The sequence below is a fragment of the Haliotis rufescens genome, unplaced genomic scaffold (genome assembly GCF_023055435.1).
Source record: "Haliotis rufescens isolate VD_foot unplaced genomic scaffold, xgHalRufe1.0.p SCAF_15, whole genome shotgun sequence".
NCBI classification, from domain to species: Eukaryota; Metazoa; Mollusca; class Gastropoda; order Lepetellida; family Haliotidae; genus Haliotis; species Haliotis rufescens.
Genome location: NW_025963835.1, coordinates 8,173,022 through 8,194,490, shown reverse-complemented (window position 1 = coordinate 8,194,490; position 21,469 = coordinate 8,173,022). Strand labels below are relative to the sequence as shown.

General features: G+C 38.6%; 1 protein-coding gene across 2 annotated transcripts in view; it reads right to left on the bottom strand.

The window, feature by feature from the left end:
* The window catches only part of LOC124125450 (coiled-coil domain-containing protein 42 homolog), a 31,751-nt gene extending 10,437 nt beyond the window's left edge, over window positions 1-21,314 (bottom strand). For both annotated transcript variants that reach the window (XM_048396105.1, XM_048396104.1), the window contains exons 1-4: window positions 21,152-21,314; window positions 18,111-18,216; window positions 17,807-17,911; window positions 2,088-2,173 (exon numbers count right to left, since the gene is read on the bottom strand). In XM_048396105.1, the coding sequence (XP_048252062.1) occupies window positions 2,088-2,173; window positions 17,807-17,911; window positions 18,111-18,216; window positions 21,152-21,207 (353 nt within the window). In that variant the 5' untranslated portion in view covers window positions 21,208-21,314. The remainder of the gene's footprint in view (window positions 1-2,087; window positions 2,174-17,806; window positions 17,912-18,110; window positions 18,217-21,151) is intronic.
* Between the last annotated feature and the right edge of the window lie 155 nt (window positions 21,315-21,469).

The following is a 21,469-nucleotide window of genomic DNA, read 5'->3' as shown; positions in this document are numbered from 1 at the left end:
CTTGCAATGAATGAAACCCAATCAGCAAACTCTGTTATTTTAGGAGAATAGTTTGTAATTCATAATGTTTTGAACTACAAACATGGTTACTCTTTTCATGTTGATGCCATGATCTGAGTTGCTAGACAAGCTTCAGCTTCTTGTGTCTTATGGTTCAGTTTACTGCCATGAACAAATCGGCCTACCTTTTGAATACAGTACCACAAACTTTTCAAACACGTGACAATACCCTATGACGTAATTTGTAGTATTTTGTTGCCAGTCACACTGGCGAAACAATGCCCTGTGACGTCAGGGGTCATCGAGTGTGCATAAGCTCCTCCCAGTGATCTACCATCTCTACACGAAATGTCATTGAATACGCCAAGCGCTGTGGAGAGTTTTGAATATTTGTTAACTGAATATAGCCTGCGGCGGCGCATTTTATAGCAAGCGCTAGTTTACAAAAGCACTTTTATTTTTTATATATTTTTTATTTCGTTTTTCTCGTAGTTCAAGTGGCGAAAAGGGTTATAAAGGGAACTAATAAACAGTAAACTATGGTTATAACGAACACGCTTATAACGAACTAACGGATATAACGAACTAACTTTTTAGTCCCGACTATATGCTGTAGTTATGCTGTATATATGCTTATAACGAATTACGGTTATAACGAACTAAAATTAGTAGTCCCTTTGAGTTCATTATAACCGTAGTTTACTGTACATACATTATTTTTTCGGTGCATTAATTTTCATTATTATGCACAAGAATGTAGTTTATTAGGGATATTATATTGGCGCTGAACACATTCAAATATCGCTAGTGTTAGGGTAGGTTACCCTGAACTCTATCCTTAGCCCTTGGATCCCCTTTACGATCAATCGCCCCTTTTTGATCATTAGGGTTAGGTACCCGTTTAGTGGCTATTAGATTACCCGAATTCTGTCCTTAGCCCTTGGATCCCCTTTACGATCAATCATCCCTTCACGATCATTAGGGTTTGGTAAATCTACCCGTTTAGTTTCTATTATAGATTCTATAGCGGCTCCTAATATTCTTCACACAAAAACATCGAGTAAAAAGAATGAAATGGTTTTGTGTCAAATACTTTGGCTACTGGAAACTGTCCTGGAACATTCACACAAGCCACTTTCACCGGCTACATTTTTTCAGTATTGATTCAAAAGCGAACTCACCGTTGTGTCGTCACTAGCCATGCACATGCCTCCCTCATTCCTTACTATTATCCACATCATCCTTACAGTGTTCCCTACCACACTTTTCTGTCACAAAATCAACCCGACGAATTATTAAATAACACATCATTCATGCGTACTCGCGAGTTCGACGTCTGACGTCTGACGCCTGGAGCCGTTTTCAGTTCGCGCCATATCGGATCAATCCTCGCCACTCGTTATCTTGTAGATTACGGAATGGGATGAGTGTGCCAAATGGCATCGGGATCATTCGTAAGTGTCGATAGACTAAAGTCACAAGACACAATGCCTACCCGTAACCTTCGTAAGGGTCCGTCACCTATTCGACCCTTTTCGTTCAGTTCCATAACGTCGTAGGCATGACTAGATAAATTTGCACTTTGTTTCACAGTGTGGACATAGCTCAGTTGGTTAGCTGTTGGGCTAACAATCCGAAAGGTCGCAAGTTCGCGTCCGATGGATTCTCATAAAGACTGGTTGCTTGTCTTTGAGACATGTGACCTACGGCAGAGATCGTCCTCACGAGAAGTTGTGGTACTGTATTCTAAAGGTGCTCCAACAAATCAAATAGGAGTCCACTGAGCTTCAACATAGCCTGAAGTTTCAAGTTTGAGCATAATCAGAGACCATATATCGGTATATGATCTCTGGTTGAATATTCTTGAGTTGAGAGCTATGTCTAATAAAAGTTACAAATCACACATTATATGGTCAAACATTCCTGGGAAACTGATTGAAAGACTACATTTATAATTGTGTTACAAATACTTCTCACTTCTTTGTCCCATGAGCATATAACTTGTAAGTACTGTGATCCTGTTGTGAAAATGCCTTCAAAAGTCACATCCCATGATACTGTCACCAGAATCAAGAAGTGAGTCTCACCGCTCTATCTCTTTATCTTTCTGTTTCTTCATGTCCCTTTCATCATTCGCCTTCTTTACAGCTCGAGCTCGTTTGGAATCATTTTCCTGTTTGGACATGAGCATCAAGTTGAGGTTATATTACACCAACACTGTTAGTGTAGACAAATTGAACTAGGTAAACAAGAAAACATCTAAAACATGCACTTCATTGTCACACTCCAATCTGGTTAGTAACATAACTGGTTGGCACTGCATGTAGCACACCTGGATATGTAGTCCACAGTTTATTATGTCAACAAAGACAGACACTTAAAAAGTTGCTGTCAGCACTTAATATTTTCTGCATAAAGTCTGACGACTAAAAACTAAGCATATTAAATGATGACATCATAAGGAGAAACATACATGCCAAAGTTCTTGGACCCATTCCACAAAGCAATCGTTGCGCTAAGGTGATCGTAACTCCAATACTTTCATATAGGATTATGACAGTCTTAGTGCTATGATCGCTTTGTGGAATGGGGCCCAACTCTCTAAGTCTGGCTATTTCTGGGGAGAATTCACAGAGTCAAATAATCATTTTGAGAGAATTTACGGCATGCTCATTGTAAAGTCAAAACTAAAAATATCACCTTCAAAACGGAACATAACTGTTGAACCCCACTACTAACTACACATGTACTGTTGTGACCATATTGAAAATCAGATTTGAGCCATTTGAACAAATTGGGTTTTCATCATGGGAACAAGCATGTGAAGTTGATTGGTCAAGTAGTTTCTGAGGAGAAGTGACAGACACTGGAACAAACACTGGAACCTCACTTGACTCCTCACTCCCTCACACCTATACAGGTCTATCATGATGCACACATATCAACAGGCTGCACCAATAAGCTTGTGAATAGTTGTCAATAGAAATGAAATTAATATTGGTTCTCAGATAATGGCTTCTGGAAAAATAGTGAGGTCGGAAGGTTTTTCTTTTATGTTTAGGTGTTTCCAAACTAGTATGTGAACAAATAAACAGTTGTGTACAATCAACCTGGGACAGGGCCTTCCAACATAAATGTAGTCCTTGATGAGTAAATTTCAGATTTAATAGTCTCTTTTTGTCCAATTTGAAGGAGCGAGAGGTGGTCAGCTTGGTAACTCTTCAAAAAGGAAGACAAAGCTTTTGTACTCTTGTAAATAACAGAAATCAACTGCTTTGAATCTTCATGTTATCCAATGTATACTATCAATATATCATGTATAAAGCACAAAAACTATATTCCACGTTTACCAACCAGTTAACCTGCTGTATGTGGGTCATTTGCTAGCTGATGCATGTGTTCATGGTCACCTTGGCCTCATTGTTGTAATATCATGAAAAGTAGTATTAGTTTTCTTAACACAATTTTATAATATCTCTACAGAGCAATGATTATAAAATTTGTGATCATTAAAACATCTTAAAATAACACAAATACATATACTGCTTTGAACCATTGAAACTGTACCCTTAATTTGAAAAGAATACATGCAGTAGTCTTTTTCAAGTAAAAGGTTGCTCAAATGTAAGAAAAGTAAAATACTTCTAAGTGAATAAAATGAAGCTGTATTTCTTCAGAAAATTCAGATACTGAAATCAAACTTCGGTCTGCAAAAAGTGTGCACCAAGTTTGAAAAGAATCTATGTAGAAGTTTTCAAGTTATAGGTCGCACAAAGGCCAACTGACAGACAGAATTCCTTTGTACATGTATAACAATAATAATAAAAAAAATTAATAAAAAGGTACTGTGCAATATTTGATTACTGTACTTTCTTGAGTATATTGCAAAGACATTGCCGTGAGCATGCATCTCGTTATAAAAGCATCCATTGTGAATCTGGACTTACATTTGTAATATATTATATTAATTCATTCAGGATTTCATTAAAAATATTGTTTACATTAATTTCAGCGAAACGGTGTTTGAAATGATCGGCAGATTACACACTCATCATTATTTACAGCAACCATGATCAGAATGCTACTGACCTCCTTGAAACGAACCTTTGTCATTAGATACAATCTCTTCCTATCATTAAATTAAAAGATCTTTTCAGTCATTATATTAATAGGCATTGATTTAACCATTTGTTAACTGAATCACCCGAAAAAGTGTGCACACATGCAGCTTTTTGCTATACCTGGCTTATATTATGAGACAATTACATATGTTAATTTAATCTCTCTGTTTATAAAACAATGCCTAGAATACAGTTAATAAATGCAATTGAAAGTGTAAATCATGATACCTCATCGTTTCTAGCGATGTTTTATTTTCACATTTTCATTGAGTAAGTTTGAGATCTGCACAACAAGCAACGAAACTCCTACTACTGACATGATTGAACACCAGATGCACAGTCTAGCAGGGCACATGTAAAGGAGTAGTATAGGTAATGGGGGTTCTGGACCACTTCCACTGGAGCCAGATTCATATACCTATATCACCACTACAGGAGGAATTTTTTATGCCAAAATGATTATGCGATTTAACGATAGTCATAAGATTCAGCTAAATTGACTCCAGCTCACCAATACCTGGGGCCAATCATTGCTTTAGATGAGTCTAAATGGTAATAAAAATATTCTTCATTATTTTTATCGATAAAGCGATATTCAACATTTTTATTAAGTTCTTCGTTCATTTTACTAGGAGACCAGACTTTATAACTACAATCTTTTTGTAAATTGATAAGAAACAATTGATAACCGTATTTGGTTGGTTTGACATCACTGATATAATAAAAACCTTGTGGTAATTCTCTCCATTTAATAGCTTTCTCCATTATTATATATATTTATGTAAGCATTTGTCTAAATGTGATCAAACGATAGTAAGCAATCTATTTTTAATCTCCGACCAGTTCTTTGGTTTTGGCACGGAATAATTGACGCGCTTGTTGCCTCCCCTGTTCTATGAACTTTTTTTTCTCGTCTTCGCTAATACCACTGGTCTTACGAGATTTTGATCGAATCTCCTGCTTCATTTCGTTGTATTTGGTGAGTTCCGACAGCACTAGATGAAACTCATCCTCGGATATCTTACAATCAGCCATTGCTGTCGAAATATGATCCTCAATGCTGTTCAACTTTGCTTCGGCGAGTATCCGAATACTATCGTGTTTTAATGCTTTCTTTTGTAACCTACGAGAAATGAATTTTATCGCTATTCCTGCCAGTCCCGAGACTCCAGCGGTTATTTCCATGCCGAGCACGATAGGCGCAGCAATTATAGTTGATAGTAAACTGATACCCGCTACACCGAGTCCCATGCCAGATACTACAAGAGCGGTGTCAACTCCGTCCAGAGCATTCACGGCTCTGCGATACTTTTTATACAATCCAAGTCTCAACTCCCTATCCTTCTCTATTCGATGTTTTATGTCGCTTATTTGATGTAATCAAAATCCATCAACAGTTTCCATCTTTTCAAATGCTTCATTGAGCGCCGGATATAAACTCATAGTGTATATTACGATCATATAATAGTCTTTAATTGGTCTTGCTTAAATGTTTTGAGACTATACATCAACCTTATCAAATGTATATTATACGGCAAGAATATCTTAGAAAGAGAAATGCTGTCACTTTTAATAATTTGGACCCCCTCGAGGGCTGCAATGGGCGATGCTCCGATATGAATAATACTGCAACGTTGACGCTCGTGTTTCTTGAGCCATTTAATCGATAGACCTGGTAATATTTCGAAGGCATCTACCGGTGCATCTCCGAACAAGACTTCAATAATAAGCGTGGAAAGATTAGGTATTGCACTCAAGTTATCTTTAATATCTTCGAATTCAGTAATCAAATTTAAAGTAACATTTTTTAAGGCCGGACGACTATATAACATATGACCTGGGTTTTCTGGCAGGGGAGTGACCAACACACTTTTTCGTTTTGACGGGATATAAGCCGCGAGTACGATGCCACTATTTATTATCTTAGTTAAATTATGTCCCTTACCCATCATCACATAAGGTGGGGTAATGACGATATTCAGTAGCCACTCGATGTTTGCTTCGACCATAGTCCATTTATTATCGTCGTTGCGAGTAATATTGTACGAAGTGTTTTTAAGGAGTCTACTAACATCGACATCGGTTAAATCTCCTAGATTACCCGTGAATGTGACTTCTTTCCGCTTGTATACATTATCGTGTAAGTGTAAAGCGTATAACTTACCATTGTAACCGGGTTTATCAAATCCTTCTGTGTCTCCGAGATCGGAAAGCGCAATTGTATTACATTGTCTTAGTGTTCCAGGGCCTGATGCATCAACCATTATTTTTAATATGGAGTGTTACACTTAAGTATCCTATATGTACAGGTTGGTGTTTTACATCTAATACAGAAATTTTGAGGTCTGAAATCATACCACGCTTTAATTTTTTATATTGTAATGATGAGAAAGATTCCGTTCTACCGCTATTATATTTTTCATTTTTCACTGGAACACTTCTGAGCAGAGTTGAAGGACTTTCTTGTTGAATATTATCCGTCGTGCTTATTTGATCAAGATGGATACACAACTCTTTATAGGGAACTAAATCGGGTAATTTAACCTCCTGATCTGGTAACTTGTTAATTGTGCCAACTAAGCGTGTAAATTCAAGTGTAGGTGATGGGTCCAATAAAATTATATTTGGATCTCCAGTGTCGAATTTCACTGTCCCAACCGCCTCATTTTGTGTGAGACTAATTCCATTAGGCTTAAAAATTTCATCATTGAGTGAGCTTACGCTGTAATACCCATCAGGTATAGTAATGGATTTGACAGTGCCATATGAGGATAATAACATTATCTCATTATTTCTTTTCACAGTATTTATATTGGTCCACCTCAGGTAATACGTTACATCGCATAGAGCGACTTCGAGTTGTCCATCCGAGTTATCGATAGTACGAAGCAGTTGAATAGACTGGCCATTTGTTATTCCCGGGAGTGTAACATACATATCAAATATACAATTATACTATATCATAACTTAAATATGGAATCAACCATTATATAATATGGAGTGTTACACTTAAGTATCCTATATGTACAGGTTGATGTTTTACATCTAATACAGAAATTTTGAGGTCTGAAATAATACCCCACTTTAATTTTTTATATTGTAATGTTGAGAAAGATTCCGTTCTACCGCTATTATATTTTTCATTTTTCACTGGAACAGATCTGAGTAGAGTTGAAGGACTTTCTAGTTGAATATTATCCGTCGTGCTGATTTGATCAAGATGGATGCACAACTCTTTATAGGGAACTAAATCAGGTAATTTAGATCCCTCATTTGATGAATCGATTATTATTATATCATCGATTGCAAATCCAATTGTAATTGTAAAGTAGTTCCCGTAAGGAACTACACCATTTTCTCCAGGGTATAATTTCAGTCTCCCAGTCGCCTCATTTTGTGTGAGACTAGCTCCCATAGGCTTACAAAATTCATCATTGAGTGAGCATACGCTGTAATACCCATCAGGTATAGTAATAATTCTATCTTTGTCATGTATTATTAATATCTTATTATTATCTTTCGCAGCACTTATATTTGTCCACAGTGGGTAATACGTTACATCGCATAGAGCTACTTCGAGTTGTCCATCCAAGTTATCGATAGTATGAAGCAGTTCAATAGACTGACCATTTGTTATTCCAGGGAGTGTAACATACATATTAAATATACAATGATACTATATCATAACTTAAATATGAAATCGACTCACATTACTAATCAATCGATTATAGTAACTGCCTCCGGTGCTGAGTTTACCGTTAAATTCCACGATATCTTTGAAAAATACAGTTTCACGGCAACTAACGATAAAATGGTGGACGATTGGTTTAACCGTCCGATGCAATTTTGGCAGAATCAGTTAAACTTTGCCGTATGGTGTGCCACAACGGGATGTGGTGTATCTGTTAATGCCCCAGGATTTAAACTATATAAGTCTGTTATATTATTTCACGTGTACTATCAGATTAGACGTATACTTAAAGAAATTAGTGCTCCATTACCGCTGGATCAAGCATGGAATCACGCAAATAATCATTATAATAAGAGGGCCTTCGAACGTATTTGTAATGAATTTAATGTTTCTACGAGTAAAGATTGGCGCATTAAAGGACCTAGCCATGGTCTAGGTATTCCGTACAATGGACAAAGAACTATTAAAGATAAAAGCGATTATTTAATTAAAGAGGGTGTGATCCCTTCAGGCTTTGCTCTCTCGAGTAAACAGTTTAGACCAGATCGTATGAACTTTGAGAGTGGCATTCCTTATCTTATAACAAAGTTTGTGCATCCAAACGATACAACAGATGCTTGGAATGAATTTCTTAATGATAAAACGGAAAATAATTTTACTAATCCAGGATTTGAAAGAGTTAATGAATCGATAAGAACTAATGTATGGGCAATTCTCGGTGCACAATCGCAAACACGAACGGGAATTATCGGTACTGGGACGGCGTTTGATGCACAAAAACAGTTTGTCTCAAACATGGAGGACGCCATTAATTCACCAGTTGACATACCATCATCTATAAAGCGTTTTCAAGATGCATTACAGTACGCTCAATCCAAAGTGGACTACGTTTATGCGCCGGGACTATACATGTCTCCGAGTAATATGGAACTTAAGATCGGTCAAGTGATAGGCTATAATAATAAAATTGTTATCGCTACCGATCAACAAAAACCAGGTATAAATTCAGATATTAATGTTGAATTAATAACGCAAACGATCACGGGCGAAAAGGGAATAGTCAAGCCGCAGTTATCTACTAAAACATCTTTTAATGCACAACCGTCTACTAACGCACAAGTGCCACCGCATATTGAGGCTAAAAATCAACAACATATCGATGAAAAAACAGCGCTTGTAGTGGGTGGAGTCTCGGTTGGTTTACTCATGATTTGGTTAGCGAACTGATTTGGTTAAATAGTTCTTAGCGAATACGTACAACAGCCCTGCAATTGCTACGATCACCCCCCACAAGTTTTGACTAAGCCAAGTGGTGGTCTTAGCTAATAAATTCAATAGCCAGGAAACTATACTCCCTATTATACCGGGAAGTGCGGCTGCGGCTTTCTCAGCGAGCTTTCCCAGTGCTTTTAAATGCTTTTTTATCCACTCTTTTATCCCGTTTTTATCGTTAGGCGGTGTACCACCACCTGTACTGCCACCTGTTAACGAGAGAGTCAAAGTCGATATAATAAAACCCAATGCGGTTAAAATACTGGCAATTGTTATTCCCTGTTCTCTGAACAATGTTTTAATTTTATCGGCCAGTGTAGTGTCATCGTTGAGGACTTGATCGATAGTTTCTCGAATACGACTGATTTGCGAACGAAGTGCCTTTCTATTACTGGAAGCTGCTTTGAGGCGGGCCTATCTTTCGTCTTCTAAGTTACGCAATCTTTCCGCTACGCGGCGTCTACTGAACTCATCGTCCGCCTGTTCAAGTTTTGTTTTCTCTTGAGCTATATGCTTGTCGATTTCGGATATCTTGGCTATATTATTGATGAGTTCTCCCCGCATTGTTCGCATTGCCTTGTCAAGACCTCGTAATTCCCTAATACTAAACTCCGAGGATGGAACCTGTAACGTGGAATTATCGTAATAGGTATCTAAGATTTCTCCGAGTCCGTCCGAGGCCACCATCGAGGCTGCTTCCAAATCATCTGTATTACCGAGTTCAGTACGCACGGTCCTAAGAACCTTAGTAGTCTTCGCGGAAAGTCGTCGGTAGTCGACAAAACCTAATTCATCACGAACAGTGCCGATGCCGTGTTTAGCAGCTATCGTAGACAAGGCTAGGGGCTTACGAGTACGAGCATGCATAAGATCAATATCCGGAGCGCCACGCAGTCGCAATATTCCTTTACTATCTATCGTAAACTTTGAATAGTCACGACCTATTGGGGTATCATCTTTTAAGGCATCGTAATAATCATTGACGGTTGATTGTAAAATTTCATCGTTAAGATTCGTGCCACCAAAGTTGGTTTCATCAGTATCTTCGATTGGATTCTGGTTATCAAAGTCATCAAAGGTACTTAGATCAAAGTCATTATGTTCAAAATTAGCCATTTTTATATTAAACATAGGGTACATAATTTCAATATAAACAATGTCTTCGCAATACGGACGCAAGTTAAACCCACAACGTAGACTTCGTGATCCATTAGGGGTCAAAGCAATTCGTCAGTCTGTAACTATAACAAATAACCCTAGTACCATAGATCAGAATCAAACGCTTCTGGTTCGCTTTCCTAATCTCGGCGCACACGATGTGTTAGTTCCGGGAACTGTCCGACTAGCATTTACGATTAGTTTGACTTCTGCCGACGTTAACAGGGAGCCCGTTCAGAACATAGGTCGTGCTATCGTTAAGAAAATCGCGATTAAAATTAGCGGTAATGAGGTTTTGAGTATCGACGATAGCGATGTATACTATTGCTACATGGATCTCTGGAGAACGGATAAAGAGCGGGAAAACTTACAGTACCAAGGTATTTGTAATAAGAACACATTGAGACTGCGCGTGGGTGCTGAAAATGGTGTTGATACCAACGAAAAAGATAAGGCCGTTGCCGACGCATTAGGTAACAGATTCTATATTCCCCTAGACTTTGAATTACTAGATTCCCACATGCCCTTTTATCAAGCATCCCTAGGCGATAGGTTAGAATACGAACTCACTTTTAATGACTACGGCAGAGTAATCAGAGCTGCTGAAGATGCTAGCTATTCCATTTACAATATCTCGCTGGAGTACGATATGATAACGGATCCCGAATTAGCCAGACAAATTTGTAACCAGTATACCGGAAGTTTAGCCATTTTGTACGATCGCGTGCTTCGACACCGAAAGATCACGAGGGACAAAAAAGATACGATGTGGAATATAAATCTAAACGTTCCCACGAGGTCATTGAAGGGTATTTTAATGTTGTTCGAGGACCCCTCCGATGCGTTTAAAAGAAATACCGAGAAGTTTTACAATCCCAAGATTACAAAAGTAGAATTGACTATCGAGGGCGTTCCTAATCAACTATATAGCCAAGGAATGCTAGCGTATCACCAGTGGGATGAGATTAAAAAACTTCCTTCTATAAAACGTTCTCCGGAAGTTAACGCGGTCGTGAAAGATCTGTCTCTCGGGAGTGTATCGATGGGTGAATACCTCACCACGAAGTACGCGCTATGGCTCGACATGCGAACAACGGACGATAACCAATTACACAGCAGTGGAAGGAGAATAGAAAATGCTAGCGAGGGTGCCACCATACAGATAACGAAGCTTCAGGAATCAGCTGGTAAATTAAACATATATTTGTACGTGATTATGGATGCGCAACTTAATATACAGAATGGGAGATTCGTGCAAGCAATCTATTAATAATCTTTTACCTAAAGATCCGCACTGCGCTATCATATGCGGGCAAACGGGCTGCGGAAAAACAGCTTTTATTCTAGATATTTTAGAAAGTCATTATCGGGACGTTTTCGATCATATTATTATTCTGTGCCCGACTATAAGCGTTAATAAAACATACTTATCGAGATATTGGGTAATGAATGACAACGGGGTACACAGAGTCGATCCGGGCGATCGTTTACAAGACTGTCTCCGAGTATGTCACGAAAAATACAAAGGAGAATCGACCCTTTACGTAATAGACGATTGCAGCGCTAGTAAAGAACTCACAAAAAAGAAAGATATGCTTTCCTATTTAGCATTCTCCAGACGGCATACTCAACATAGCGTTTGGGTACTTACTCAAAAATACAACTCTGTCCTGAAAGATCTCAGAGAGCAGACCAAATGGGTAGCGCTGTTTCATTGCAAAGATCGAGATTCATTCGAGGAATGTTTACGCGAAAATGACGTCATTTATACCAAGGGCGAACGAGACAAAGTCAGAAAAGTGTTAGCGGCAACGAAGCACTGTAAACTCGTATTAAAAACCGATCAACCAGCTGCTTATGCAATTGCTTAGCAAATTATAGAAAAAAATGTAGCAAATTGTAGATAAATGTGGCAAAATTATAGCAAAATGTAGCAAAATGTAGCAAATATAGCAAAATCATAGCAAATTGTAGCAAATTGAACATTAGCGGTTAATATTACATAAAATGTGGTTCGAAATCCTCATTCTTTCGCAACAGTTCATTATTACGGGATGTATTGGATATGCCATATTATATTATGTTAGACTTAAATATCTCCTTAGGTATTACATTATGGAATGCGACGAACTCATCGAACAAATGCTCAAAGAATCTGAGCCTGATCTACAGACACATCAACATGTAGATCAACATAGAGAAAGACTCTCGGCTTTGGTAGCCGGTGGAAAATGTTCCCAATATTTGGGGGAAAATTATACCATCGAAAAAATTGATAACATGACCGACGAAAAGATTAAAAAACTGTACGCGCGTTACGAGTCTAGACTGGGAGCTACCATGACTAAAACGATAGGGTCTTCTATATTACAACTATACACAGTCGTAGCTAGTACGTTTCTCCCCATCCCGGCAGAACATGTATTTATGCGAATCTCTCGAGAAAGACCCATTCATCGAACACGCTATAAGCTCAGTGAGCTGTGAGTTTTATCATAGAACTATTCGGAATGTTCTTAGCTCCATTCACCACAGCTTTAATAACGGCTAGGTATTGTCAATTTAAACATACATGCCCACTTAATAATAATGGAGACTCAACAGGTGACACCACAACAGATTGTGAACACACAACAACAAGTGAACGAGGAACAACAGATTGCGGAACCACCACCAGTGAATGAGGATGCACCACATGTGAATGAGAAAATACTAAAAGCTAGAGTTACTAAGAACCCCCAAAAAATAGCTGCAGGAAGAAAGGGTGGGCTGGCGCGCAAAGCGAAATTAATAAATAATTCAAATATTAATCCGATTAAAACATGGGCACTAGTAGGAGTTGCTGGTATAGCGGCTGTATGGTTCTTTTATAAGACCGGAGAAGAGAAAACATCACCCCCGCCGCAACAACAAGTTCAATTAGAGGTTAGTCCTCATATAATGCTATAAGAAGCATGACTACTCCAGTTACAGACGGTAAAATGTTGGTAAACGCGACATATCATTCAGCAGTGGTCACCGGCTTGGCCATTGGCTATGCTCGTATGGCTAAAATGATTACTAAAGCCACACCACCCAAGCTAGATTTTAATGGATTTGATATTGGTATGGCCATTCTTGATATTGGATTAGCAATGGCAACGAAGGATTTGCTCATCAAACAAGGACTTATCCCGGAAGACATAATGAAGTAATTAAACATTTGAATATTTATATTCATATAAAGATTTGAATATGGCAACAATTGCGATGATGGTCGGTGGAGCTGTTGTTAATGCTCTAGCTTTTTCGGGGAGTAATTATTTATTTTCCAGTATGAGGGAATCAAACGCTAAAGAAGTTGAAGAGGAGCGTAAACGACATAACAATGCTTTAGAACAACTCCAAGCAGCTCAGTCACAATATATGCGGCAGAGAATGAATAGATTAGACTTTATTCATGAACAACTGATTAAGGAAGGACATTCAATTCAAACGTTTAAGGATGTCGAATCTGCCATGCACGAATACTTCCTCGTTTTTGGGAAAAAACTAGACCCAATACCGAGACCAACAATGAGTCAGTTTTATACACCGTCAGAGGAACAAAAGAACCGAGAGGTCACATTTGTTATTATTGGGTTATCTGCTCTATTGATTTTCAGCTATACCATGAATACGCAGTGACAGCTGTGGCTATGCATAAACCATGATCTATAAATAGCCTAATCAATATCTCGCCTAGTGTAGATGTGATTTGCATTTAGACAAATGATATGATAGATGTATATACCATGAATAACTGCAAGTTTACACTCATGGGTAAGACTACTCTATGTCTAGGCGCGGACACATAAACTATAAGTGTTCTGAATGCGGGATAGGGGTCAAAGGTCATATAGGTTTGGATATATAGTTGTAAGGTATGATGGGAAAACAAACCCGCCCGTGATTTACAGAGGACCAAATGCGGCGGGAAAGTTCCTAGAATATCTACAAAATGAAGAGAGAATAATCAGGGAAAAATTATCGTGTAAGAAACCCATGCGTATGACGAGGGATGATTGGGGGGCCCATAAGAAGTCAACGATTTGTCACGTTTGTAATAAACCCCTGGATGGGGATTCCGTAAGAGATCATTGCCACGTCACGGGTAATTATCGGGGAGCCGCTCATAACGAGTGTAACTTGAAACTAAAAATGAACTCTCAAACAATACCCATCCCCGTTGTGTTTCACAACCTTAGGGGATACGATTCACATCTCATTATGCAAGCTATCTCAAAGACCGACGGCAGTTTAACTTGCATTCCTAACAATATGGAAAAATACATATCGTTCTCGTTGACTAAACCTATACATTATAGGTTATGACTTCGCGATAACAAATCAATATACCGATAAGATAACTCGTCATTTGTTGCTGAGAAAAGGTGTATATCCTTACCAATATATGGATGATTGGTCTAGATTCGAAGAAACTGAATTACCACCCCTCGAATCATTCTATAGTAACTTAACAGAATCTAGAATAACAGATGCCGATTATGAACACGCTCTGACGGTCTGGGATAAATTAGGTTGTAAGAATTTAGGCGATTATCACGATCTGTACTTAAAAACCGATGTACTGTTACTCGCCGATATATTCGAGATATTTAGAAAGACGTGTTTAAAACAATACGGCTTGGACCCGGCATGGTACTATTCCAGTCCCGGACTATCGTGGGATGCATTGTTGAAGAAGACCGGCGTAGAACTAAAACTACTCACAGATTACGATATGCACTTGTTTATTGAGAAAGGATTAAGAGGTGGTATATCGATGGCAGCTAAAAGGTATTCTAAGGCTAATAATAAATTAGTGGAAGGATACGATCCCAGTAAACCCGACACGCACATATTATATCTCGACGCTAACAATTTGTACGGATGGGCTATGAGTCAACCTTTACCCACGGGTGGTTTTGAATGGGTCAATGTGAATAATATCCATAATAATGATGTGAATAAAGGGTACATACTAGAAGTTGACTTGGAATATCCAAGTTCGTTACATAAAGATCATAACAGTTATCCGCTAGCTCCCGAAAGATTAATGGTTAATAAAGATAGGATGTCGGAATATCAACACTCCTTGATGGGTAATAGTAGGTTAGCTAACATAGAAAAACTCGTACCAAATTTGATGGATAAGACAAAATATATAGTTCACTACAGAAATCTCCAGTTGTATCTATCGTTAGGTATGAAACTTAAGAAAATACACAGAGTTCTAAAGTTCGATCAAAGCCCTTGGATGGAGCCCTATATAAGGTTGAACACAGATTTAAGAAAGATAGCTACCAGCTATTTCGAAAAGAATCTGTATAAGCTCATGAATAACTCAGTATTTGGTAAAACTATGGAGAATCTAAGGAAGCGTGTTGATGTTAAATTAGTCAGATCTAATGAGGAAGAAAGACTTAGGAAACTTATAGCCAGTCCGGCTTTTAACAGAAGCAAGATATTCGATAACGACTTAGCCGCGTTGCATATGTAGAAAAGTAATATAAAATTCAACAGACCGGTGTACGTCGGTATGAGTATTCTCGACTTGTCAAAACACTTAATGTATGACTTTTATTACAACGAACTTAAGAAACAATATGGCGATAGATGCGAGGTGTTATATACCGACACAGATTCTTTGTTGATGGAAATACAAACCGAGGATGTGTATAAAGATATGGCAGAAAAAATAGATATGTACGACACGAGGGATTATCCTAAAGATAATCCACTGCACAGCGTTGTAAATAAAAAGGTGTTAGGTAAGATGAAGGATGAATGTGCTGGGACCCCTATAGCTGAGTATGCAGGATTAAGACCTAAGATGTATTCTATAAAGAAGTCCGATAATGGAGAGATAAGAAAAGCTAAGGGCGTTAAGAAGTATGTTGTAAAAAAGCATATCAAACACGAACAGTATAAAGAATCATTATTCAACGGTAGAACGTTCATACACGAGATGAACTCTTTAAGAAGTTACAATCATAGGATATATGGATTAAGAATGAACAAGACATCATTATCCCCTTAGATACAAAGAGATGGATTGATAATGATGGTGTAACTACCTATGCTTATGGTTATGGTGGTAATACCGTACCATCGGGAACTATGAACAACTCTTCTCGTACAAATGCCCTACCCGGTCCATCTTGAAGATAATAAAGAATAGGCTCTCCTTCTTTCGTAACCAATCGACTAATGTTATACGTCTTAAGGGACCATATGGGATCGGTTGCGCGACGTAGGCCTCCTTCGAGTTCACCGGCCTGGTATAAATATCTTACCCTTACTCTATCCGGAAGTTTTCGTTCTTTGCCTCTCCTCGGTGCTGAAGATTCGGAAGTCACGGATTTCATTTTAATAGCATCGGATGGTTTCTTCCCTATTAATCTCGTTACTTCATTATTCAGCGCTGATACAACGGCTGATAATCGTGTCACCCATTCGGTTGATCTCAATCGCTCGGATTTCATTTCCATCCCATTCTGATAGCCAAACAAACGTTCCGCTAATGTCCGGTTAAATCTTTCGACGATAGCTTGACTGCGGTGGGCCTCTCTTTCACCACGGACGATTTCAACATCGTTCTTTGTTAACAGTTTAGTTACCGATCCCATAAACTCGCGACCGGGATCTACTTGAAATAGCTTAGGCCATTTTAGTGGTCCGCGTTTATATATGCGACTCAGTGCATTAGCTACTTCTGTTGATTCTTTCGATGTTAATGGCTCAGCCTCTTTGTATCGACTAGCCACATCCACTACTGTTAAAGTGTATTTATACGTTTTGCGTTTTACCTTATCGTTGGGAAGAAACAAGAGGTCAGCCTGATGAACTTCATTCGTCGTAAAAATATCAAACTTCTTCCTCGGTATATAACGCGGTGCCGGTAAGTATATTTGCCACATCGCTTGTTTCTTTAACCAATCCTTGGCCACATCTTTAGATACCTTAGCCGTGGTGGCTAATTTTATTATTGCTCCTACACCTTTCCAATATCCTCGTGGGCTATAGTAAATTTTATCCATTATTAATTAATATTGATGTTTCGTTTAATATAACTCATGGCTATCGTTAAATCGCATCATCATTTACGCATAAAAAATCCCCCCTGTAGTAGCAGTATAGGTAATAAATCTGGCTCCAGTGGAAGTGGTCCAGAACCCCCATTACCTATACTACTAAAGGGAAGTAACTGTTTGGTATATTGGATTGCAATATTTTTTATATTGCAGCATTTCACAGCTGAGGTCATGTGTTCAAGGAGTGGAATATTTACAGATATGTTTTAAAAGTGGAAATAAAAAGCAAACATGCTGCAGACTTTATGATGACGCAGAGGTGCCTGAGGACCAAGATTAATTTTTTTGAGACTTTGATATGCAAATGTCTACCTTTCTAACCACACTTACTCGCTCCAAACTACAAAACCCTATAAAGCATTCACAGTCAGTTGAATCTCCTCCCGTTACACAGCAAGGCAACAACGGGGGCTGAGTGTGTTGCTAACCAATGTACTGTCTATACTGACCTTAAGAAATTTGTCAAATTTTAACAAAGACTCTTTCAATTGGTACTCCTTTTTCTCTAACTCCTCTCGTCTCTGTTGTAAACTCTCCATCTTCATTTGAAACTCCTGAAAGAAATTTGTGTACATGGTATAATGTGATAATGCTGCTCTGTTAACAAGAAACGTTTATTTCAACAATTAAAAAGATGAAAATAAATGATTAATTACGAGAAGTCCTAGACAATGGAATGAACTTTTTCCCCAACTGACCTCCTTTTGAACTAGAAGTCCCAGATAATAGAATAAACTCTTTTCCCCAACTGACCTCCTTTTGAGCTGCAAGAGCCTGCTCCACCTCTGCCATTTCCCTGCGTTTCTCCAGCAGCCGTGTGGCAGGAGTCAGGTGGTCATCCTCCCTCTCCGGCATCTTTCTGTATACACACACATCAACCAATAAGGACAACTGGACACATTAAGCATGCAAAACAGGTACCGTATTCGACGTAATAAGCGCCCCGCTCTAATAAGCGCCCACGGCGATAATTGCTCATATATTGGCTAGTGAACAATCCCAATTAGCACCCTTTCCGATTGATCAATGTACACAAGACTTATTTATTCGCGCATAATACGCACTCGTGTGTTATATGCACCCTTAATTATGGGCAATTAAATGCTGAAAAAGTATATCTGTCGTATATAAACATTTCAGTCTGTCAGCATAAACCACGAAATTTATCTTTCAAATCTGTTTTTTCCACCAAAATAATATTCTTATAAGAGCCCCCTGTTTCTAATTTTGAGAGCGCCCTGGGCGCTTATTACGTCGAATACGGTATATTACATAATTCATAGGGGTAGCAACTTTCATCAGTATGCCTATTATAATGCATCAATATTTATGTAACAAATGTTATATTTAGGATAACACTTTCTTTGTAAGGTACAGATTATCATACTTTTTGGGGTTGAGTCCCATCCGGGATTCGAACCCACATTGCACCTAATCGCCAGCACACAAAGTCGGCGATCTAACACACTCAGCCACCGAGGCTTCCACAAAATGAAAGTCTGACAACATATAGTCTAGATCACAACCTTTGTGTACCCCTCTGACAAGTGTAAATTGGCACGGCTCCCATGGCCGAAAGCTATGAACACACGAATGCGATTTAGAAAGTGGTCAAATTTAACAATGGGCAGGTGGTTAGGAATATTGCTGAATGTACAGTTTCATCACCTGTTTTCATGAAACTTTGATATCACGCTGAGGCTCTATCTCTCAAATATTTTTTACAGCACCACCTGCTAGATTTGACTGAAACTTATACTTCAGAATATATAATCTAGTTACCGGTTCAAGTATAATAAACATGATATAAACCTTCAAAGAAATTATCAAGAGAGCTAAAATCTGACTGATAAGTGTTAATGTTATTGCCATCTGTGAACTGGGGTATCCGGGGGTCGATTAAACTGTTGCCCATTGGCCTATGGCCAGATAAAATTACAAAGGGCTTGCTGAAGTGTAGGTAGAATGGCCCATTTGGCAGTCAAAATTTGACCCTTTCCTGTGTATGTTTAATTTTTTAGTTGGACACTGCTCAATGAGAAAATATTTAGGCGGGATGATGTCATGTGAATGGTTACCTCAAAGAAAGATATATGTTGATCATCTTGGTAGAATGACAACCGGCCACCATTTTGTAATATTGTGTACAACATCTTTATTGGCTCATAAATCACCACAAAATGAGGCAAATGGAAGCCAAGATGTAACCTCAGAGTGCAGAAAAAGGTGTTTTAGGGGTGTGGAGTCATAAGGTGGGCACTAGGTTGCTACATGGCCTCAGGTTTGGCCACTTTGTGGCTTCCACCATTTAGTTGTCGGCCAGTTAGTTTGGAGAAGGGCCAGTAACTTTTAAAAGGAGCAAGCCCTGCTAGCTCAGGGTCAGAAATTAACACTAGCCCGCTAGCCCAGAGCTAGTACAAATTCCTGCCGGCTTGTACAAATTTTCCAATTTCAAAATTGTTTTAACATTACAAGGGCATTTTAACTTTACCCGTGTTAGTAGAGCTTTTCAGTTTATTTCTAACACTGTTAAGCTACATACAAATTTGTTGTAAAAATCTACCACTGGTATCCTACTGTAAACTCAACATTCTCGTATGTCCCTTGAATGTTGCCTGTGGATTTAAGAAAACATGGAATTGTGAGGGAGGGAGTTTGGTTCAATGCCCCTTTGAACAGTATTTCAGTTTATCATGGTGTGTCAGCTTCATATGGAACTTGAAGGAAAGCTTGAAGTAATGCAGGTCTTAGACATTTACCACTTTGGTGTAACCCACAAGCATGGGTAATGTGCTGACACACCTTGAAACATAATCGGGGCTAATCTGGGATTCTAACCAGTGAGTTAGGGATGTGAGTTAGGGATGCAACTCTGCACAGACTGGTATTCCGAACAATGAGTTAGGGATGCATCTCTGCACAGACTGGTATTCCGAACGAGTTAGGGATGCAACTCTGCACAGACTGGTATTCCGAACAACAAGTTAGGGATGCAACTCTGCACAGACTGGTATTCCGAACATCGAGTTAGGGATGCAACTCTGCACAGACTGGTATTCCGAACAACGAGTTAGGGATGCAACTCTGCACAGACTGGTATTCCGAACAACAAGTTAGGGATGCAACTCTGCACAGACTGGTATTCCGGACAACGAGTTAAGGATGCAACTCTGCACAGACTGGTATTCCGAACAACGAGTTAGGGATGCAACTCTGCACAGACTTGTATTCCGAACAACGATTATGGGGCTGTACGACCGATTCAATCAGAATCATCATCTATGATCTATCTCACATTTCAGTGGGATAAACATTTAAAACGGAAGAGACTTTACACAGCCTGTTGAGTACTTCCATACAAGATTGTCCATCTGTTAGACATTCCAGAATGTTCTTTTGTTCATTATTTAAATTTTGAATGGAAACTTAAAAATATTTTTAAAAACGTAGTCTGGAATCGAAGTCACCAGTTTAAAACTAGTGCCTTCAAGCTCAAGAGGGCTGCTTTCTAATTGGTTTATGCTGACTTATTGTTTGTCATTTCATTAGTCAGGTGCAAGGGGGTTATTCTGATGTGATCTGTAATGGGATGTTCTCATATATCTTTATATAGTGGTAGTAAGCACTAAGAATTGATTTTGATTGGGCTTCATTGTATTTATTATGACATGACACTTTTGAAGAGCTAGATCTAGGGCCTACAATGCTGGTCAATTAATCAGGGTCATCTGCTTCTACAGACTCGGGTATTTACATCGTCGCCATCCTTATCATAATGTCTTCTGAAAACTTACACGAGGAGCTTGTCCTCAAATGTTGTCCGAAAGTATTCTTCTAAGCTGACAGTCATCTTGGAGTGTCGCGGTTATCCTTATTTCAACGCTAAAACTAACTAATGTCCAGCCCAAGTCAGCAGCAACACTCAACTTAGAGCACAGCAGCCATTAGTCAACAATGGCGAAGTTGCTAAGTGATAGCCTCGAAGCAAGATTATAATAAGAATGCCATGCCATGAATTATCATAGAAAGTATTGACACATACAGACTAATGGATTAAAGAAATAAAAATGATAATAAAATTATTTCAATGTTTGAATGAGCATATGTGCTTT